Source organism: Lynx canadensis, chromosome A3, assembly GCF_007474595.2.
Source record: "Lynx canadensis isolate LIC74 chromosome A3, mLynCan4.pri.v2, whole genome shotgun sequence".
In the NCBI taxonomy this organism is placed as follows: domain Eukaryota; kingdom Metazoa; phylum Chordata; class Mammalia; order Carnivora; family Felidae; genus Lynx; species Lynx canadensis.
In genome coordinates, this window is record NC_044305.1 from 86,450,711 (window position 1) to 86,474,504 (window position 23,794).

Here is a 23,794-nt window from a genome sequence, read left to right on the forward strand (position 1 = left end):
AGATATTATTTTTTAAGGTGGAAGCAGTTTGAATAAAAAATCATAACCTGGTGAAATCTTGTAATTTTTTTCTTAAATTTACTTTTTCAACCTAGTGGATGTTCCTTCAACTTGTGCCTTCATGGAATGGATCTTTAAAACAGCTTTTGACTGAAACAGATGTCTGGTTTTCTAAGAGGAGAAAAGGTATGCCTGAAAACTTTATTTAGAACTTGTTTTAGGGGCCTTTTTAAATTGAAATTTATTAAAATCATGTCCTAACTTATTTGTAGACCTAGAGAATTTTAGGTCTGGAGAGGACTTTAAGCAGTTATCTAATTCAGCCCCTAATTTACACTGAGAAAATTAAAGCTGGATAAGAAAAATGCTTTGCCAAATATTAACTGAATTATTACTCCTTGAACTACCACCATAGTTTGATCCCCCAAACTATTATTTTTCCCATTTTATCACCAACATGTCTTGTGATTAGTTTACAGTAGCAATTCTCAACTTTTTTCTCCTATCCTAAATAGCAACAGGACTGAGTATGCTCCCATGCATATACCTTGTTTAATAGAAAACAGGCTAGAGCTTATGCACAAGTTCCTGTTTGATAGTAGTAACTCTAGACCTTTCCTTTGCACTCATGAAAGCACATTGGAATGCAACTGAGAGTAACTATTTTTCTAGAAATATCCTTAAATTCTCCCTAAAAGAAAAAAATTCATGTACTTCATAAATGTGAATTCCTTTAATAATAAACACTACCCATGTGTTGCAAATCAGTGGCTGCAGTGTCTTTGTATATTATTTTCTAGTTTGAGGAGGGTGAATGTGTTAACTAATGGTGTTCATCTCATGTAGCTAAAGTATAAATTAGATGAATCCCAAGAGACAAATCCATGTCCTGTGTATCTTATGAAGACCCTTCAGGTTGGCATTTGAGCTCTGGAGTTCCCAGTGGAGTGCTCAGTCCCTAGGAGAGGGGATTCTGGAGAGATACCATAACCCAAACCACTATTCTCCAGCCTTCTTTCCTACCTTGCTGCACTGTAAGCTCCAAACCCCAGAAATAAGGTGCACAACTGAAGTCTTAGTCCAAGGGTCACTTGGGACCAAAGTTAATTTCCTGGAGCTACTTCCTAAATCTCCCTACGTTTTTATCCATACACCTCAAGTTTATATAATCTTTGAAAACTAGCTTATTTATTTTCTAATAGATGTGTGTGTGTGTATTAAAAACATTTAAGGATAAAATAAATAGATTTGAAAAGAATGCCTATTTAAATTGTTTTTTGTAGATTTTGAAGGTATGGCCTTCCTGGAAACTGAGCAGGGAAAACCATTTCTGTCAGTATTCAGGCATTTAAGGTTACAGTATATTATCAGTGATTTGGCCTCTGCAAGAATTATTGAACAAGATTCTCTAGTACCTTCAGGTAAGAGAACATGATGGAATTATGATTTTAAGTGACATCTTTCTGATTGTAATCGTACTGTACGTCATTGAAAAGAATAATAAATAGAAATTATCAGGGTGCCTGGGTGGTTCAGTAGGTTAAGTGTCCAACTCTCAATTTTGGTTCAGGTCATGGTCTCACGGTTCCTGAGTTCTAGCCCCTCATTGGGCTCCATGCTGGCAGGGCAGAGCCTGCTTGGGATTCTCTCTCTCTTCCTCTTTCTCTGCCCCTTTCCCCACTCCTGCTGTCTCTGTCTCTCTCTCTCTCTCTCTCTCTCTCTCATCTCTCTCTCTCAAAATAAATGAACTTAAAAAAATAACAATATAATGATGAACCTGTTTTATTTACTTTCATCCCATATTTCTCAAACTCACTTTAGCAGGGATTCTTTTTTCTCAACATTGCATTTGAACCGTGTTCTGTGGACTTCCTTTTGGGCTGCTGGATGAACTACCAGTGACTAGAAAGATTTCCAGTTTAGCTTTTTACTCATTTAGATTAAGGCAAGAAAAGGGAGACAAAACTATGTACCCATTTTTTTAACTTGTTGAAGTGCTTTTAGTTCTAAAGGAGATTATTCAAAGGTTGTGAGCATCTTAAATTTTAAAATTAAATTAAAAAAATTTTGTAATGTTTATTTTTGACACACACACACACACACACACACACACAGTGCGGGCCAGGGGGAGGGGCAGAGAGAGAGGGAGACACAGAATCTGAAGCAGGCTCCAGGCTCTGAGCTGTCAGCACAGAGCCCAACGTGGGGCTTGAACTCATGAACCATGAGATCATGACCTAAGCCAAAGGTGGATGCTTAACCGACTGAGCAGCCACCCCTAAAATTAAATTTTAAGACATTTTCATGGGCTATATCTTACATGATATTTGAGAATATATATGTATAACCCTTTCATTCCAATTTTATAAATGGATCATGAAAAACATATTGTTTCTCTAGATCAATGCATTTTAAACTATAGGCATAACCATTAGTGAGTTGAGAAATCTATTTTAATGAGAAAGGATCAGCTCTTCTTTTTTTTTATAAAATACATTAGAAAAGAATTTAAAAATCAGAGTGTATTCCAGCAAGATACAGAGTATGCATATGTGTATACTGACTCACATAAACTTTACTTCTAGTCTTTACCTACTGAAGACAAATGATTTGTAGCCTAGATATTTAGCAGTTTTCTGCATAATAGCAAGGATATTTTGAGAGAAACATTCAAAGTGTGTTTTCTAGAAAGGTTTAAAGAGAGATACCAATAATTCAGTGCAAATCGTCTGGATACCTTTTTTGAGTAGAGATTTAGGAAGTGAAAATCCAGATTTTAGTCACGCTAGGGTTTGCCTTCTTCATGTAGAGATTGAGAAATCATTTAACTTAAAAAAGTAGAAAAACTGTTCATTTGGTTGGGATTAAATAAGAACAGAAAACCAAATATGGTACTAAGCCAATTCTACCTATATTTTTAACAAATTTTTTTAAGTTTTTTTTGTTGTTTATTTATTTCTTTTGAGAGAGGCAGAGAAAGAGAGAATCCCAAGCAGGCTCCACATTCAGCATGGAGCCTGATGCGGAGCTTAAACCCACGAGCTGTGATATCATGACCTGAGCTGCCATCAGGAGTCGGGCTTAACTGACTGAGTCACCCAGGCGCCCCTTTAGTAAATTTTTTAAAATAAAATTTCAGTTTACCAAGACTTACGGAAAAAAATTGTATGCTCGTTAAAGGAAAAATATAACTTTTATTCCATTTATAATAACTTAAAATGTCTTTTTAATGAGTTACCTAAATCTGATATGCCAAAATTACTTTTGACTATGCATGATTGATCTGATAATTCAGAGATGGTTTATCTCCCATTAATTAGCAATTATTTTTAGGTAATTTAATAAAGATACAATTTAATAGCTTTCTTCTATTAAAAGTTATATAAAAACAAAATACTACTTTAGATATGTTTCTCATAAAAATTAATATGAGCTATGAAAAAGAAACTATTAAATGCAAGAATCTACTTTCTTTAATCTACTTTAAATCTACTAAAGATTTAAATTCTAATTTAAATGCATGTAATCTAAGCAAAGTCCATCTTAAAGCAAAGCAAAATGATATTTACCACTCTAAAAATCATTAAGCCATATTGTTATAGCATATTTATAGAATATAAACTACCAGCTTTATTGCTTTCTATTTTAAACTTGACTTTAGAAGTGGTAACAATTTTATCAACTTCTTAAATTTTTAAATGCTTTATGTTCTTCCACATTTACCATTCTTTTATCTTTGTTTATTTTTGTATCTTAGAATGGCTATCTTCTGTGTACAAACAGCAGTGGCTTGCTATGCTTCGGGCAGAACAAGACAGTGAGGTGGGGTAAGTATATTAGATGATATCATTGTTCATTAAAAAAAAAAAACTTCTGCTATGAATTTTTATTTATTTATTTTTTTTAATTTTTTTTTTTTTTCAACGTTTATTTATTTTTGGGACAGAGAGAGACAGAGCATGAACAGGGGAGGGGCAGAGAGAGAGGGAGACACAGAATCGGAAACAGGCTCCAGGCTCCGAGCCATCAGCCCAGAGCCTGACGCGGGGCTCGAACTCATGGACCGCGAGATCGTGACCTGGCTGAAGTCGGACGCTTAACCGACTGCGCCACCCAGGCGCCCTGCTATGAATTTTTAAATGCATTTATTGTATTGAAAAATCAAGAGGTGTTAAAGTAGAAAAAAGATTATTAATCAACTTTTATTCTTACATCTCTATAACATTATCCATATTATTAATATCTTTCTGATCAATTAATGGAATGTTTGAATAGTCATTTGCTATATTTGTAAAAATTGAATAATTCATATACTTTGTTTCACCTAGTGTTATGATTTTCTTTCAACATACTTAAATATTGCTTAGAATAATGCTTTCACAAAGCATGATTTTCATATTTGTATAATAGGTAAAGCTAATTTCCTTATTTTGTGGTAGTGGGAAATTCTGATTAATTTTTATTAACTAATAGGTGTTTTTGAAGACTTTTGAGTCTGAAATGAATTAACATAATCCAGTTACAAGCCCTCTGTAACCGTAACCCCAAAAGCATATGACACACAAAATATTTCTGTTTTCTTCATTTTAAGGGAAAGCAGATTATCTGTTCTTTGAATGTGCTTTGCAGTTCATAGAAGTACTTCCACATTTATTATTTGATCTTTATACTAGCTCTCTGGTGTAGGCTGTGTGAGGAGACAATCCATCCATGAGTGTATATGGAAGAGGCCTTAAGTTTGGCCTTTTGGGGTAGCTGAGTGGCTCATTTCGTTAAGCGACCAACTCTGAATTTTGGCTCAAGTCATTCAAGCTCCACTGCTGTGTGCTCATTGCACGGAGCCTGCTTCAGATCCTCTGTCTGCTCTCTGGCCCTCTCCCACTCGTGCTTTCTCTCTGTCTCTTTCCCAAAAATAAATAAACGTTAAAAAAAAAAAGTTTGACCTTTTTTGCTCCTGACTTCTTTTAAAACATTTTTTTTTAAATGTTTATTTATTTATTTATTTATTTATTTTTGAGAGAGAGAGAGATAACTAGAGCAGGGGAGGGGCAGAGAGAGGGAGAGAGAGAGAATCCCAAGCAGGCCCGTCACTGTCAGTGCAGAGCCCTGTGCAGGGCTCGAACCCACAAACCATGAGATCATGACCTGAGCCAAAATCAAGAGTCTGACGCTCAACCAACTGAGCCACCCAGGTGCCCCTGTTTTAGCTAATTTTTATACACCAAAAAACTTTCTAAAATATATGACCTAGTTATGTTTATATTCAAACAGTGAGTATATGAAAGTGTTACACAAACTCATGGTAACGATTATGAGGTTGTTATCCAGGACTCTTAGTTTCTATTTTATTTATAATTTATATTCCATCTTTCTCCATATATAGTCACAGCATACTTATCCTGCACAAATAAAGTCAGATTGTTGAAATAGAAATAACAAAAAAGGAAGTTAACTATTTAATGGAATTCAGATTCAAAGCATTTTATAATGTATGAAGTATTTTCAAAATCATCCTACTTCTTTTGTATCCAGTTTTGAAATGTTGAGTGTTCTTATTTTTCAAGATTTTCCTCATCTGTATCTTTACTGAGTTCAACATAGAGTCTGACCTAAGAGACTGAGCTGAGAAAAGTGGGTTTCCTCCCCTCAGAAGTGTATGTATGCTTGTAGTAACCCAATGATTTGCTCTGTTTCACAGATACAGAGCATCTGCTCACTGCTGCAGGGCTACTAACGTGAGGAAGACAGTGTATTTTCTGGATGTTAGGTTCTAATCTAATAAAGTCTGTCTCCAGGGTTCTCCTCTTCCATACTCTTCCACATTTCTAACAGGTTATCTTTCTGAAGCAGAAATACAATTGTGTCACTTCCCTGCTTAAATATGTCCAGAGATTTGATGACAGGGACAATTGTTATTCTTTGTGTGTGATATATATTATGTTAACGTATTTTAAAAGTCCCCATCTTTAAGAAATACATTCTGAGGGGCGCCTCGGTAGCTCAGTGGGTTAAGCTCACAGCTTCAGCTCAGGTCATGATCTTACAGTTTGTGGGTTCAAGCTTTACATAGGGCTGTGTGCTGACAGCTGAGCTTGGAGCCTGCTTCGGATTCTATGTCTCCCTCTCTCTCTCTGCCCTTCCCCGGCGTGTTCACTCTCTCTCTCTCTCTCTCTCTCTCTCTCTCTCTCTCTCTCTCTCTCTCTCAAAAATAAACATTTGAAAAAAAAATACATTCTGAACTATTTACAGATTAAAGGATGTGATGTCTGGAGGATTAGCCTCAAAATGATCAGTCAGGAGGGATGTGGGGAATAGTGGGCTTGGAGTAAAATTGAAACAAGAGTACTGAAGCTAGATGGTGAGAAAATGTGGCTCATTATACTATTTTATTTATCTTTTTGTTTGAAATTTTTCCTCATAAAATATAAAAATAACCCAAATATCTTTTACTTCGTTTCCTCTTATGCTCATCTTAGGCTCTGGTTCATACATTTGGTATTCTTTTATGCTCCACATTCTTTTTACCTACTATTCCTTCTACCTGGGATGCCCTTCCCCTGCATAGAATCCACTTCTGATCTCTATGCCAACAAACTCTCTTCTCTGTGAAGATCTCCCCTCTAATCCCAGACAGTAAATCTGTGCTTTCTTCATGCTCCTAACATCACAACTCTCTCCGCATTATTGTAATTATTACTTATGCCTTTAGTTCTCTACTAGACTGAACTCTTGGGTGTTGAGGATGTGTTTTATTAGTTTTTTTTTTACATTTATTTTTTATGTATTTGTTTCAGTATTTTAATTTGATGAAGTTTCTAAGCACTTAATAAATGTTGCCTATGATGAATATATTGTATTACTTTTATCATTTGGAACTCCAAGCTAATAATAATGGCCTTTTCTTATCATAACTTGAAATACCAAGTTTCTCTTAGTTGATTAAGGTTTTTAAAGTAGGGAACCAAGTAAAGATCAATTGATAAAATTCTACAGCTGTTAATATTAAATACTGAATTTGCATGGTTATACTGCCTAAAAGATGGCTTGGATGTGAAACAGTAATGTCCAATGGTAGTTAATACCAAGTCACATCTTAAATAATAGATTTTAACTTATTTTGCTTAATAGTTAGACTTTTAAGTGTTTTATTTTCTTGATGAGCACAATTTCTTATAGATTCGCCCCCCCCCCCTTTATAGATTCCCCCCCCCTTCTCTGGTTTAGCTGAGCCTAATAAAAGTATTCTAGAAGTCAGGGCAATAAATGAAACATTAAAGTTTAATTTCTTTTTTTTTTTATTTAGCAAAGGCAATGGACTAAATTTAATCAGTATATTCTAATTTTATACCACAAAAAGGTATTTTTATATCTGTTAGCAAGTTTTTCTCTTCTTTTAATCTTATTCTTTATTTAAACTATTGCCTATTTTTGTGAGATTTCACATCTTATGTGTATTTCTAGGCCTCAAGAAATCAATAAAGAAGAACTAGAGGGAAATAGCATGAGGTGTGGTAGAAAGCTTGCCAAAGATGGTGAGGTAAGCATGGGCTAAGACTCTTAATATTTTCATGAAAATTGTACTATTAGTGCAAAATACACTTTTCAGTAACAATCATGACATCTGCCATACCTCAGAGCTTTTTGGTACAGTTTCTATACCATGATCTCCTAGGCAAGGAGTTAGGTGCTCAGTGGTAATTGATTAGTCAGCCCTGCATGAGAATGTTGAGCTTTCTGTGTCCAGCTAAGAGGCCTAGAGAATCCCTCAGCAATCCAGAAATTACGATAAATAAATTATATGGAAGCTTTTATGTAATCTTAAAAGTCCATTCTTTGTATAAGTACCCTAAATCAATGACATTCGATGAGCACTGGGTGTTGTATGTAAGCGATGAATCAATCATGGGAATCTACCCCCAAAACCAAGAGCACACTGTATACACTGTATGTTAGGCAACTTGACAATAAATTGTATTAAACAAAAATAAAAACAAACAAAAAAAGACACTCAGGGGTGCCTGGGTGGCTCAGTCGGTTAAGCGTCCGACTTCAGCTCAGGTCACGATCTCACGGTCCGTGAGTTCGAGCCCCGCGTCGGGCTCTGGGCTGATGGCCCAGAGCCTGGAGCCTGCTTCGGATTCTGTGTCTCCCTCTCTCTCTCTGCCCCTCCCCCGTTCATGCTCTGTCTCTCTCTGTCTCAAAAATAAATAAAAGTTAAAAAAAAAAATTAAAAAAAAAACAAAAAAACAAAAAAAGACACTCAAACCCTTTGATTGCTACCCACATTTAGACTTTTTCATTTTTTTTTCATTTTTTCATTTTTTTTCATTTTTTCATATTTTTCATTACCATATGTAAGTGTATATAAATGAAACAAAAGTATTATGAAACAGTATCTACTGCTGCTGTGTCCAAAGATCCTATTTTGTATTTAACTTTTTAAAAAGCTAACTGTGACTCATTAAATTGATTTTAATAGGACATGAACTACATTTTTTAAAAATCCCACTCTAATTATAATTGTCATCTTAAGAAATCATTCAGCCTGGGGCACCTGGGTGGCTCAGTCGGTTAAATGTCTGACTGCAGCTCAGGTCATGATCTCACAGTCCATGAGTTCGAGCCCCGCATTGGGCTCTGTGCTGACAGCTCAGAGCCTGGAGCCTGCTTCGGTTTCTGTGTCTCCCTCTCTTTCTGCTCTCCCATCTGCTATCTCTCTCTCTCTCAAAAAATAAACACTAAAAACATGTTTAAAAAAAGCATTCAGCCTAATTTAGGTAACCATTCAGTTATTTTTCTCCCAGATTTTCCCTCATTTTAACTTTTTTGTTTTTAGAAGTTAATTGTTTTATGTTTGCATTCATAATTGTGATGTGTGAACAGCATATGAAAGGGGAATAGGTAGGTGTCTTCTTTATTCCTTAGTCTTCCTTGTTGCCTCTTCCAGACCTTGTGCCTCCCTCATGCCTAATTGAACCACAGCTCCTTTGAAGCATGCACTTTCTACCACACTACTCACTACTTACTATAGCCATCATGCACTGGGCTATCTGCGTTTATCCCTGTTCTTGTTGTCAGTCTTGGTGATTTTTGACCATCTTCCCCACTGTGATCTTATGCTCTACCCTACCTCAGGCACCCATTTCCTGGAAGCATATCCTCAGTTTTTGCATTACTAAATAATACACCCCCTTCAAAATCACCTTTTCAAGTATACCATTTTTAGACTCCACCTCCTTTTACCTTTCTAACACTCTCTAGTACCTGGACTCCCAGCAATTGTTGAACTCCACAGGGATGTACAACACATTGTTCTTACTCCTTTTTTCCCATTATCCTCTCACCCCATCCCTACTTTCTTTACTTACGTTTTATGTTCCATCTTAAAATTAGTCCCTAGCTAATAGTCTTAACTTCCCTTTTTACTCTGTCAAACTTAGCTGGCTAAACCCCAATTCTTGTTAAATCCAAACTTTCTTGCTTCCAGACAGATAAATACGAATAAAGAAAAACAGCGTACCCCACAGGTTTCACTTGAATGGTTGTAACTGTAAACTTGAAACAGGTCTTTAGTGCTGCATGGTGATCTTCATTTCCCTAGTGAATTTATCCTGCCATTCTTTGAGTACCTCTTAGACCTTCTCAGAAGGGGCAGTGCTACCTGCCTTATTCTTAATCTGATGACCTTGTTTCTTTCATCACTCAGAAAATAATAGCAATAGGAAGAGAACCTATCCATCCACCTACCAAACAGTTCTGTCAGTCTACCTGCAGCTGTACCTGTGTGCTATGCTTTTCCTCCTATCAGAATGGATAAACCATCCATCCCCTCCCCTCATTACAAACTCCATCCCTTTTCACCTATTCAGAACCTTTCAGTTTTTCTCTTCTACTGCGTCATTCTCACTTAGCATATAACATACTCTACCACCACCCGTCTGGGACCACACCCTGACCCCACATTCTTTCCCCCCACCCCACCCCAGCGCTCCATATCTCTGCATCTCTTTTAAGCAAAAAACTCATTTAAAAATGTGGCCCATATTTGTCTATACTTCCTGTTTTTTGATGCTCTCTTGAATTCACTCCAATTCATTTATCCCAGTAAATTCCAGTGAAACTGCCATGCTATTTGTTGTCAGTTATTTCCACATTGCCAAATAAGCAGTTTTAAAAGCTTTTTCCAAAAGCTCTGGGCAACATGACATATCTGCACTCACTCTTGGGGTTTTTCTCTTATTTGACTTTCAGGACAGTGTGTTCTGCTGGTTTTCTTCCCAATTCATTGGTTGCTCCTTCTAAGTCTTTCAAGCCTTCGCCTGCATCCTTCTCTTTCTCAACAGATGTTGGCATGACTTGAGGCTGGGTACTTGGACTTCTTCTCTGTCTGTGCTCACTCTGAAGTGATCTCATGTACTTCCTATGACTTTACACTGATGACTTCATATAGCAGCTACCCACTTGACAACTTTCTCAGAATCCTTATAGCATCTTGAGTATAATAGTCCCAAGCTGAACTCTTTGATTTTCACCCCCAAACTTTCTCCTTCCCAAGTAATTCTCTAACCCACAAATGGCCCCTCTGTTAATCCATTGAATAAGCAAGCTCCAAACTTTGGATTCTTCTCTCTTAAATACCACACCTGGTGTTCATAAAAAGTTCCTCCAGACTCTACTTTTGAAATACATTCTAAGCATGTCTACCACTACCACCCAAGTCCAAGCCACTATTATCTCTTGCCTGAACTATTGTAGTAGCCTCACAACTGCTCTCCCTGTTTTTACTCTTGCCCTTCTACGTTCTATTATCCTTACAACAGCCAAAGTCATCTTTTGTAAATGTAAGTTAGATGGTGTTACGTCCTTCCCCAAAACTTTCCATGAGCCTCTTACTGCACTCAGAAGAAATCCATGTCCTTACTGTGGACTACTAAGCCCTACGTTTTCTGGCCCCCAGCTGACTCTCTGAACTCATCCCCATCTTCTGTCTACCTAAGTGATTGCCCTAGTCACATAGCCCTTTTTGCTTTTCTTCAGATATGTCAAGCATGTTTTTATCTCCAGAGCTTTGTACTTGCGGTTCTCTTTGCCTAAGTCACTCTTTCCCCAGATAGTTACTGATCTGCTCCTTAGTTGACTCAGGGCCTTGCTCACCTAGTATCACCTTAGACTTTCTCTGACCACCTGTCTGAACCAGTAGGCTCCCCAGCTACAGGCTCCCCTTCTCTGTGTCACTCTCTCCTGACAGTCTATTCTGTTTTGTTCTCTTCCATTCCATTCCATCAATTCCTTCCACACAAACATATACACATATTAAAATACACATTTCCCAGGACAGAAACTTACTGCTATTCAGCCTAGAGCAGTACTTGGCACAGGATATGTGCTCAGTAAATATCTGTGAACTGTTGAATTAATGTTGTAATTCAGAGTGTCAACCAAATACTTGAAGCCCTAACTTTCCTTTGCTATACCATAACACATCACTTCATAGTCTCTCATTAACTATTAGGTGATAGATTAAACAAACAAACTTGTGAACCTCATGATGGTATTTAAAATAACTCAGTTGTGGGGTGCCTGGCTGGCTCAGTCGGAAGAGCATGCAACTCTTGATCTCTGGGTCATGAGTTCAAGCCCCACGTTGGGTGCAGAAATTCCTAAATAAACTTAAAAAAATAAATAACTCAGTCATGACTCTGTTGGTTAGATATTTAAGAAATTTAGCGTGTTTTTAAAGGTAGATTTTAATGGGTTCTTATTACCTCCATTAACCTCCCAGCCCCCTAAGCTATACCTACTTAGAGTTGCAGTGAAAAGTCATATTTCTTTCTTTTTTTAATTTTTTGTTTATTTATTTTTGAGAGAGATAGCAAGCAGGGTAGGGGCAGAGAGAGAGAGAGAGAGAGAGAGAGAATCCCAAGCAGGCTCTGCACTGTCAGCACAGAGCCTGATGTGGGGCTTGAACTCATGAACCGTGAGATTATGACCTGAGCTGAAATCAAAAGTCAAACACTTAACCAGCTGAGCCACCCAAGCACCCCAAAAAGCTATATTTCTTATGATAGAATTACAGTGTGGAGAGAGAACGAAACAGATCATGAAGAGGTGATATTAGGAAAGTCCCTTAAAGAATGATGACCATAGAGCCTGCTTTTCTGGCTTTGAAATATTCTTTGCCTGTGTGATAAGCCTTTATATATCTTCACAGATATATTCTGTGTGGTAAGCTTTAAGGGAAAGGGACCCATGAGAGAAATATTTGGAATGAGGCAGAGAAAGAAAAGACATTTTGAACTTCTAATTTGTGACTTGCTAGTATGATGAACTGAAGTAAATCTTTCTCTTTTATATTTCTTAGTACTGCTGGCGGTGGACAGGTTTTAACTTCGGCTTTGACCTGCTTGTAACCTACACCAATCGATACATCATTTTCAAACGTAATACACTGAATCAGCCGTGTAGTGGATCTGTCAGTTTACAACCTCGAAGGAGCATAGCATTTCGGTAGGATGAAATTTCCCTGCCACACTCCTCCTCTAGGGGGGAAAAAAATGAAATAAAACCTGACAATTTACACCAACAATAGTAGAGTTTTGGTAATACAATATATATGAATGTGCAAGGAAATAATAAAGCTCCATTCCTGTGAGGTGTTAGTAATAATCAAAATCGAAAAGTCTGGATCGAGTATGTCAGAAAGAATAGGCTGGAATATGAATGATATGGGATTGATAACTAGACTTAAAGCTGTTACCTTGCTGCTGTTCTTGCAAATAAAAGGTCCAAACTGGAAATTCAGCACGGTATTTTTCCAGGAAAACATGTCTGGTATTGTCCTTCACCCTATGGGATTTCAAATGTCCAACTTTGCTAGTTGAGCTGGCTGTCTTTCTGGAGAGGATGCTGACAAATTCAAAAATAGCTTAATGAACAGATTTTTTAAAGTCATATATTTATGCTTACCTTAACTCAAAATGGATCAAAGACCTAAACATAAGAGATAAACTAAAACTCTTGGAAGAAAACATAGGGGGAAAGCTTGTTGACATTGAATTTGGCATTGATTTCTTCAACATGACACTGAAGCACAGGCCACAAAAGAAAAAAATAAATTGGACTTCATCAAAATTAAAAGCTCTTGTATATCAAAAGACACTGTCGCCAGAGTAAAAAGGCAACCCATGAAATGGGAGAAAATATTTGTTAACCATGTGTCTGGTAAGGAGTTAATATTCAGAATATCTAGAGAACTCCTGAAACTCCACAACAAAAAAATAAACAACCCCATTCAAACATGGACAGGACTTACATAAACATTTCTCCAAAGAATATATACAGATGGCCAATGTGCATTGTTTCATCTTTGAAAGATCACTAATCAGAGAAATACAAATCAAAGCCACAATTAGATACTTCCAGACCCATTAGGATGGCTGTTATCAAAAACAAAGCAAAACAAGTGTTGATGAGGATGTGAAGAAATTGAACCTTTGTGCCTTGTTAGTGGAAACGTAAAATGGTGTATGCTTTATGGAAAATGAAATGACATTTCCTCAAAAAATTAAACAGAATTACCATATGATCCAGCAATTTCTCTTCTGGGTATTTACCCAAAAGCAGGGACTGGGACAGATCATCTTCATACATTCATCATGAACCTGGTACATTCATCTTCATAGCAGCATTATTCACAATGGCCAAAAGTTGGAAGCAACCAAAGTGCCAATCAACAGATACCTGTGTAGATACTGTCCATACCTACAATGGAATATTATTCAGCCTTGAAATGGAAGGAAATTCTTAAACATGCTACAACATGAACCTTGGTGACCTTGTGTTAAGTGAAATAAACCAGTCACAAAAGAACAAATGTTATATGATTCCACTCATGGTACCTAGAATAGACAGGTTCACAGAGCAAGTACGATGGTGGTTGTTAGGGGCTGAGGTAAGGGAAATGGGGAATTCGTGTTTACTGGGTACAGAGTTTCAGGTGGGAAGATGAAAAGGTTCTGGAGATGGATGGCAGTGATGATTGCAAAACACTGGGGATGTATTTAATGCTGAGAACTATCCACTTAAAAATGGTTAAAATGGTAAATTTTATGTATATTTACAATAAAGGATCAGTTTAGAATGTGGAAAGACTTAAAAATCTTTTATCATATAAAAGAATATGGAAGATAAAAGTAAATATTAAAGTGAGGGGGAGGGCTTGTTAAAATTAATCTGTGGTTTTAAAAATCATATTTAAGGGCACCTGGCTGGCTCAGTTGGTGGGGCATGCAACTCTTGATCTCGAGGTTGTGGGTTTGAGCCCTACACTGGGTGTAGAGATTACTTAAAACTAAAATCCTAAAAAAATCGTATGTTTATTTTTTTATTTGTGTTGTTTTTTTTAAATCCTAGATTACGCTTAGCCTCTTTTGATAGTAGTGGAAAACTAATCTGTAGTAGAACAACTGGCTATCAAATACTTACACTTGAGAAAGATCAGGTATGTCTGATTACTTTTCTGTTGTTTGGTTATAGTATTTGTCTTTTGAATCCTCTTTTGAAAATTCTTAAAGAATTAACATTTGATTTAAAAATCAGTTTACAGTTTTTTTGAAGGTAGAGATGGAAGCACCATGTTCACTTATGCATAATTTACTCCCATATTATTAGAAGTGTAACTAAGACTTGTAACTAAGTGTAAAAAAGAAAACTCAGTTTGATTTGAGGGGCAGGGGAAAGCTGATAACAGAGAAATAATTGTTTACCCTGAATATCTTCCCCCAAAAGTTATGAATTTTAATTGCTTTATCCATTTGTGCATAAATGCATTTATTTATACATTAATAGCAAACACCATGAAGGTAACCCAGTGTGTCTCCATAGCTCCTGTATGTTAAGAGAACATTATCTTCTAGCGCAATAGGTTTCTAAAGTAGCATCGTAAATTCCAAAATTCTCTCTGAAGCCATTTGTTCCTTTATATATCACATGCATGTAGAAGTTTCAAAATGTCATGATGAGAAAGTAAGCCATTTTCGAAAAGTTACATGAGAGCTGTTAAAATATTAAGGAAGTTTACTTCTATTAAAACTAACCACTGGGGGGCACCTGGGTGACTTAGTCAGTTGAGCATCCGACTCTTGATTTTGGCTCAGGTCATGATACCAGGGTTGTGGGATCGAGCCATGCTTAGGGCTCTGCACTGAGCCTACTTGAGATTCATATTCTCTCTCTCTCTCTCTCTCTCTCTCTCTCTCTCTTTCTCTCTCTCTCTTCCCCTCCCCCCCCCGCACCTCCCCTTTCTCTCTCTGCCCCACTCCCCCACTCTTGCATGTGTGCGCTCTCTCTCTCTCTCTCTCTCTCTCTCTCTCTCTCAAGTAATAAAAATTAACCACCATTCCAAGGGACATACTGTTTTAATAAAGGGTTCAGAGCCCATAGTTCACATAAATTATTAGAAGTTAGCAGTTTTCCTCACACAGAAGAGACTTATAGAACATTAGAATTTAGCATTGCAAGGAACCTTGGAGTGATCATTCTGGCCTCACATACCCTGTATGAGAACTCCTTTAACAGCATTCTTAATGGGATCCTCCACTAGTTGTTGCAATTTAGGCAACAGAGAGTTCTCTCACATAGTAGGTAATATTTGAGAAGGTAGATATATAATAAGAATGTTCAGATCTGCCTTCAGTAGGTCCCTCTGTTGGTCCCTCTGGTGCCCTCTGGAACTGCATGAACAATGGCTATCTTTACCTTCTACCTGGAACATCATAAAAAAATACTGTCATGGCTCAAAGCCAGAGATTTTTTTAAAAAGCACCAGGCCAAGATAATAGTTGTATTCCAGGTGTTCCTTGAGTTGTTTATTCAGCGAACATTTGAGTCCCTACTGCATGCTAGGTTCTGTACTAGGAGTTGGGGAAATAAAGAGGAGCTTATGTTATATAGCTTAGGATAAGTTGCATGGTGGAGATGAGCTCAGAGTAGTGTGTAAAGTTGAAGAAGTCTCTAATCCTCACTGTGGGATTGGGGGCAGGTGTGGTTGTTGGGAGAGGAAGAGAAGGGACAACAGCTCATGGAAAATTCCCTCTCCTGGAAAAGTTGAAAAGTAAATGGATACCTGAATCAAGCTTCAGATGATGAGTAAGAAGCAAGGGAGCACAAGAGTCAAAGAACTGAAAGAGATTTGTAAGAGTTCAGTGGGACTAGAGCAAGGGCATGATGGGCTGTGGATGGAGTTTGGACCTTTTCCCAAGATTCTAGTGATCTGTAGAGAAAAATTGCAGTGGGGAGTTGTATGTGTTTTTTACATAGGTTATAGATATTTGTTATAGAAAAAATAGAAAATATAAATAAGCAGAAAGGAAAATCATATGTATCCCTCTTACAGACGACACCAAAATTAGATGTGTAGAGAATCTGACAGGACAGAAACCTAGGGGTGGGCCAGAAAAGGTAACCTGGTGAGACTTTCAAGAGCTGGGATGGGGAGTCAAAGCCAAATTGCAAGAGTGAATGTATAGATAGCCTATAAAAAAGGAAAGAAGAGGTAGAAGCCAGTAGCTGATGGTTTGAATTTGAGTTGCTTTATATCCAAGTGAGGATTTCCAGTAGACAGTTAGATTTATAGATCCTGGAATTTAGACCTGTATGGTAGAATGGGGGGGAATAAGAGAACTATAGTACAGACTAGTGGTGTGAGCCTCAGAGAAGCAGGGATTGGTAAATGAAGATGGAGAAATAATGGCCTGGAAGTAGAAATGGACGTAGAAAGATGCCACCGCTGTCTGGTGCTGTGATATGTGGGCTCCTCAGCTTCCACTCTGTAGTGGAAGAAAGAAAATGGAACTTCATGGTGCTTCAATGCAAACATGGAGGTAAAGTGAGCCCTCAGGTGGAGTTAAAAGTTTAGTAAAGCTAGGATTAGATCTGTCTAGTTTGGGGACTGAGATTGGGAATTAATACAGTCTAATATTCAGAAATCTGTGTGTCCTTTTAGCTCTCAAGTGATGTCCACCTGGCACCCCTCTTTTCCCCAAGTTGGGAAAAGAACTACCCCCACCCCAGCCTTAACTATATTCAAATACTAGAATCTTCCTTGGAGTCTTTGTTTTGTTGTGGCACTGAATCTTGGTTTTTATCATCAAATATACCTATTGTCAAAGCATATGTCCTCAACAAATTTAGTAAGTGTGCCTTCACCTGGGTTATTGCTACAAACTTCGTCTATGCCAGGGTGACTCAACGTCTAAAGACCAACTATGTTTGATATCATTCCTCTCTACTAACCCTGTTAGTGCCATCAGCCCAGGTGATCACCTCACTTGACTCATCTCATCCATCTTGTTCACTAACATTTTTTTTAAGAAACACTATTTTCCCTGTTTGGGGGTATATAGAGATAATGTGTGTGTGGAGGGGTCACATTTGTATTCCATACCTTCTTTATCCAGTTTATCTGCTTCTCCCCCAACACACAAGCTGTGTCTAGTTAAACCTACATCAGTCATTTAAATGTTCCAGTATGTTAGTTGCTCTTCATCACAGGAGCATTTTCCTCGTGAAAAAAACAAAAACTCTAGGTTTAAACGGTGTTTAATAGTAAGTTCTTCAAAATGTATAAAATAAGGCAAAGCTGATATATATTACTGCAGAGAATGTATCCCAGTATTTAAAAAATGTATCCCCATTTCATTTAAAAAGTAGAAGTTCCAGGGGCGCCTGGGTGGCTCAGTTAATTAAGTTTCTGACTTTGATTTCCAGCTCAGGTCATGATGTCACAGTGTGTGGGTTCGAGCCCCACATCAGGCTCTGCACTGACATCATGGAGCTTGCTTGGGATTCTCTCTCTCCCCCCCTCTCTCTGCCCCTCCCCTGCTCATGCTTTCTCTCTCTCTCTCAAAAATGAGTAAACTTAGGGGAAAAAAAGTAGAAGTTCCAGTGCTGTTCGTTTTAGTCTGAAGACTTACTCTGTTCACCTAATGCTGTTCATACATGGTTCCAAATAGAGATCTGTAGAATCAGAGATGGCTACATCTGTGTCTGTCAAGTATAGGATCAACTCCTATCTCTGAGATTTCAAGGCATTCTCATGTGTACTGATATAACTGAACCTGGAATTGATTTTACATGATAATATATTTTATATTCCAAGAGACAAATAATATATTTACATTAGAGACAGTGGAAGATGTAGACAAGAGTAAGAACCATGCTTGTAGGTGCTAATAGTGACTTCCACCTTCTTCTCAACCATTTGCTATATCTAAGGGCCATCAGGAAATGAAGCCAAATGAGAAGTCTATATTTCTGGACTATATCTGTTCATAAGATATGTAGGCACTTGATAGAAATTTTTCAGTAACGAAAATAACTACCATTATTGAGTACTTCATACATGGCTGGCTTTGCTGAGCCCTCTATGTGCCTTTTCTCATTTAATCCTCACTATAATCATATGAGGCGGGTATTTTTACTCCTTTTACAGTAAGGAAGCTGCAGTTGACAAGTCACTGACTTGCCCAAGGTCACAGCTAGTGGATTGGAGTTTTGAGATTTGAGCGGTGACTTTGAGACTTCAGATACAAGCTCTCTTAACCACCATGTGATCTCCTTCAGTTCACTCAATTCAATAGTTTGGTTTTCTGTTTTTTTGTCTTGTCATTAAAGCTACAAATTTGTTTTATAGGAACAAGTAGTGATGAACTTGGACAGCAGGCTTCTGATCTTCCCTTTATACATCTGCTGTAACTTCCTGTATATATCACCAGAAAAAAGAACTGAAAATAATCGTCATCCAGAAAATCCCGAAAACTGAGGATCTTATCAGTTGGAAACAGTAGCACTTTGAAAACTTTATCGGCCAGCTTTAATTTAATGGCCCTACTGATATTCACATCTAAGGTGACTAACAATGACAAAGGCCTTATGAACTGTACAGATGATACAGAAGACTTTTCTTATGCTCATTACATTTCTATGCATATATGAAAAACCATTTTGAAGCCAAGAAAATATCTGTCAAACCATTTCTGTGATAAAGATTTTGACTCATGCTTTTAATTTAGCATCAGTAGAAAATTGCTGTAGGTAAATTTCACATTTCTCTGCAACCCAATATAGATTTAATTTTTAGTTTAAACTTTGATCTTACCTGATGTTAATGAACCTCAGTTATCTATCTGTAAACTTATTTTTATTTGGCTAAGACAATGCTGAAGGAACAACTTGGCCAGTTATAAATGCTCTTTCAGTTGGTGCATTTAAAGCTGTCCTTTAATGTTTTCACCTGCTCTTTATGATTTCTCCTCATATTCTGATAATGCCTCCAAGCTATGCTTGTTTTTAATCATTAAATACTTTTTTGTGGTTTTGGAGACTAAGCTGGGGAACTTTTTATTTAATGTGAGCATTTTCATGCTATTTTATTTTGCTTTTAATTTAGCTTTGTTAGGATTTTTAACAAAATCAGCTTCAGACTTTCAAATGAACTTGAATGGGAGAGAAAATCCATTTGAATCTGAGGATATTCCTTTGCCTTACATGGTCATTTCTTTGACATTCTATACAACTTTATTCTTAGGTCATGGATTATTTATGTACCAAATATTACACTTTAAACATTTTCATTTTCTCTGGTCTTCGGAGTTATTTATGTTCAAATTTTGGTTGGGAATCCTATTTCCTACTTAAGCTCAGGACCTTATAACCTCTGAATTGAGTGCCTTTGAGTTATACATGCTAATAGAAATTTCATGGTAAATGTAAATAAAGTCGGAGGATCTCATATAGAAGCTTATAATAAAGCATTAATGTAAAAATTGAACTTATTTTTGTCAAAAATGAGATGTATGGTTGTCATGATTTATATATGTTTGCTCCTTGTGTTTACTGCTATTTTGCAAATAGCCATGCACATCTTCTTTCCAGTCAGAGTAAGTGCTATTTGTGATTAATGTATATTTTTAGTATGTTTTAAAGAATGGGAATCATTTTTATGTATCTGTATAAATAAATACCCATTTGGAAAAAGAATAAATAAGTTCTTATATAAAATGGACAAAAACATTTAGTTGAAAACAGAATTTTTTTTTTCTTTCTAGTTAGATTTTTTTTCCAATTAGATTTAACTTTTGGAATTTGATAGTTTTCTTCCCCAGTAATATGTCCACAGGTTCATAAATTGCTTTTGTCCTTTCAAAATTCATCCCCTTTGACTTAAAGGAACCTTTTAAATGCCCCCCTCCCCCACTCCCTAAGCTGTAGTTTAAATGTTTCAAATACAATAATGTAGCTATATCAAGAGGCCAATTTTTTTTTAAGTTTATGTATTTTGAGATCACATGTGGGTGCACTTGCGCGAGCTGGGGGAGGAGCAAAGAGGAGAGAGAGAGAGAGAGAGAGAGAGAGAGAGAGAATATCTCAAGCAGGCTCTGCACTCTCAGCGCAGAGCCAGACACAGGGCTTGAACTCATCATCCGTGAGATCATGACCTGGGCCAAATCAAGAGTCAGATGCTTAACCAGGTGAGCCATCTGGCACCCCAAAGGGCTACATTTCTCAGTTTTATATTTGACTATAATTATATCTTTCATGAGATGCTTTTTTTTCTCTTATTCTAGCATCAGAGGTTCCTTGCTAAAAAATATAAGTAATAATTTGAATTATGTGATTAATTGAATTTTTAGAAATATTGGGAGAAAGAGAAAGTTTGAATATATTAGTAAAATTAACTATTTCATTTTATAAATTAACCAAATTGGAATTCTGTATGGTTCTTGTCCATTGGTTCTTTCCTAGCCAAATTGCTTACATCATCCGCAAACAATAACTACTTTTTCAATCACAAGTAGGTTGTGTTCTAATCTGAAAAACTGGTAATTGTCAACTAGTGGTAGTAAAGATCTGCTTTTGTTTTTGTCTTCTTGGCAACTTTTCATTCTTTCCAATAGGAATATTTTCATTGAACTATTAATAGTGTCAGCTGAAGGTATCATATAAACCATTATATACAAAAGCTTTTGTGTTTGTCTGCCTTTGCCTTATAGCCTTTGCCAAACCTTTTTTTTAAGCTGCCAAGGCCATAAAACAATATTTACCCATTAATAATTATTATCTAACTTGGTTATTAGAATCGATTAACTGGATTATCAGTAAAGAAGAGGTCTCTAAGAAAATATTCTAGAGTCTCATGCTAAATTATTTTTTTAAGTTTATTTATTTTGAGAAAGAGAAAGCACAAGCAGGGAAGGGGTAGAGACAGAGAGGGGGAAAGAGAATCCCAAGCAGGCTTCTCACTGTCATTGCAGAGCAAGACGGCAGGCTCAAATCCACGAACAGTGAGATCCATGACCTGAGTCAAAATCAAGAGTCTGCCGCTTAACCAACTGAGCCACCCAGGTGCTCCTCTCATGCTACATTATTAGAGGACTATAAACGTACCCTTTTTAAAAAAATGGATTTGCCTTGGGGCGCCTGGGTGGCTCAGTGGGTTAAGTGTCTGACTTTGGCTCAGGTTGTGATCTCACAGTTCATGGGTTCAAGCCCTGCGTCGGGCTCTGTGGGGACAGCTTGGAGCCTGGAGCCTGCTTTGGATTGTGTGTCTCCTCTCTCTGCCCCTCCCCTGCTCATGCTCTGTCTCACTCTCAAAAATAAATGTAATAAATTTTTTTTAAAAAATGGATTTGACTTGAAACTTAGCAAGATATAGGCAAAATTAAAAGAACAGTGGTAGTCAGTAGCTTTATTTATTGAGTGTTCAGTGGCTGACACTCTATCACATTTTAAGTCTTTCAATGGGATTGCCATTATATAAAGATAATTTTCAATATCAAGTGCAAAAGGTTACCAAGAGTCACTGTGGCTATTTAAATTTAAGTTAATTAAAATTAAATAAAAGTTAAAATTTACTTCCTCAGTCACACTAGGCACACTGTGACTAGTAACCACAGGTAACTAGTGGCTACAATATTTCCACTGGTGGCTGCTAGTGGAAATATAGAATATCTCCCATCTAGTTGCAGAAAGTTCTATTGGCCCAGAATATTGGTCTATTACAATATTTGTATTTAACGTGTTAATTATAAGTTAATATTGGACTATTTATGTTGAAACTGTATCAGTTATAGTCCCTTAAAGATGACCCGTGTAAATAATAGAAAAGATAACAGAGCCAGGGGTGCAAATGATAGATAACTTGTCAGTCACCTGAAATGATATGTTGAGTCATGATTTCAAGCAATGTGGACCTAAAAAACAAAAGGCATAGTACATTTCCTCCCCAGCCAGAGAGTTTGACATTTTTCCCAAGGTCCAGGCATAAGAGTATAAAAGCAAAAAGCCTCAAACATCATCAGTCACTGTTAACTAGTGGCCAGACTGCATCTAATTAGGGAAGAGTTAGATGACTTAATCAACAGCATGCATCCACATGTAATGATAAAGTAGGATATTTTTGTAAAAGCTGGTGATTTCTTGTTAAATAAGATTAGCAATGCAAAACAAAATTCAACCAAGGCTAGAAAATAGTACATTTGAGACAATCACAGATTGTTAACGTTGGTTCTAATGTAAGGGACATGTGTGCTTTAAATACAGTTTATTGAAAACTGTCTGGTTGGGGAGGGAACTTAAAAGTGTGATCACAGGTGTTGACCTGACCCCACTGAAATTCCATTAAAATGGAATGGGGGAACCTCAAACTATCAAAAATATAGAGGATTTTCTTCCAGATACTGTGCTGAAAGAGACACAGTGCTCAATAATCTACATCCTGAGAGAAGGCAACTTGATCAGTAAGGAAGCCCTGCTGAACCCAATTTCTGTCCCACATATTAAAGGGGAAGGAGCCTTTTGGAGACACCATCTCTTTTCCCACATAAGGTTTAGTCTCAGGACTGTCCCTTTAGGGAACTTATTTCTTTGGTTTTTTCCTTTTCTGTATCTTTACTTTTTTTTTTCTCTCTATACTAACTCACTCACATGAATACTTAAATGCGCTTAAATTTCTCCCATCTTTGAAAAAAACTTCATTTACTTCCACCCACTGCCATTATTTTACTTGCATCAGCTAAACTCAAAGGGTTCTTCAAATTTCCATCTCCACTTCAAAAGCCATTCACAAACACTGAGTCAACAACTTTGTTGCTAAATTTTATGTTAGATGTGGTTTTTTTGTTTTTGTTTTTTTTTTTTAACACTTAAAATTTACCACTTTTTGGGCGCCTGGGTGGCCCAGTCAGTTAAGTGTCCAACTTCAGTCATGATCTTGCAGTTCGTGGGTTTAAACCCTGCGTCGGGCTCTGTGCTGACAGCTCAGAGCCTGGAGCCTGCTTCGGATTCTGTGTCTCCCTCTCTCTCTCCCCCTTCCCTGCTTATCCTCTGTCTCTGTCTCAAAAATAAACATTTTTTTTTTTAATTTACCATTTTGTCCTTAAAAAGAAGCCTTTTTTTAAACTTCTCTGACATCACACCCAGTTTTCATTCTGTTTCTCTGGCCACTCCTTAGTCTCCTTTTGATGACTTGTCTTAGTCACCTCTGGCTGTCTCTAGGCCCTTTTCTGTCCTGAGCCTGCACCAGGTGATTTCATGCACTCTTATGGCTTCAAATGAACCTCTATATTCTGATGATTTATTTTTCTGTAGTTCCAGGCTGGATTTCTCTTCCGAGCTTCAGATACACATCTAGTTGGCATCTCCTCTTGTGTGTTCAAAATGGCACCTTAAATTAGCTTGTCCGTATCTGAACATCCTCTTTCTCCAGAATTTATCATATATGCCTTATCTTAGCAAG

General features: G+C 37.1%; 1 protein-coding gene across 1 annotated transcript in view; it reads left to right on the top strand.

Annotated features, from left to right (window-relative positions):
- GMCL1 (germ cell-less 1, spermatogenesis associated) overlaps positions 1-20,037 on the top strand; it is a 37,986-nt gene extending 17,949 nt beyond the window's left edge. The window contains exons 8-14 of the mRNA XM_030310767.1: positions 96-186; positions 1,284-1,421; positions 3,758-3,827; positions 7,462-7,537; positions 12,362-12,507; positions 14,413-14,500; positions 18,692-20,037. Of these exons, the coding sequence (XP_030166627.1) occupies positions 96-186; positions 1,284-1,421; positions 3,758-3,827; positions 7,462-7,537; positions 12,362-12,507; positions 14,413-14,500; positions 18,692-18,820 (738 nt within the window). The 3' untranslated portion in view covers positions 18,821-20,037. The remainder of the gene's footprint in view (positions 1-95; positions 187-1,283; positions 1,422-3,757; positions 3,828-7,461; positions 7,538-12,361; positions 12,508-14,412; positions 14,501-18,691) is intronic.
- The last annotated feature ends 3,757 nt before the right edge of the window (positions 20,038-23,794 follow it).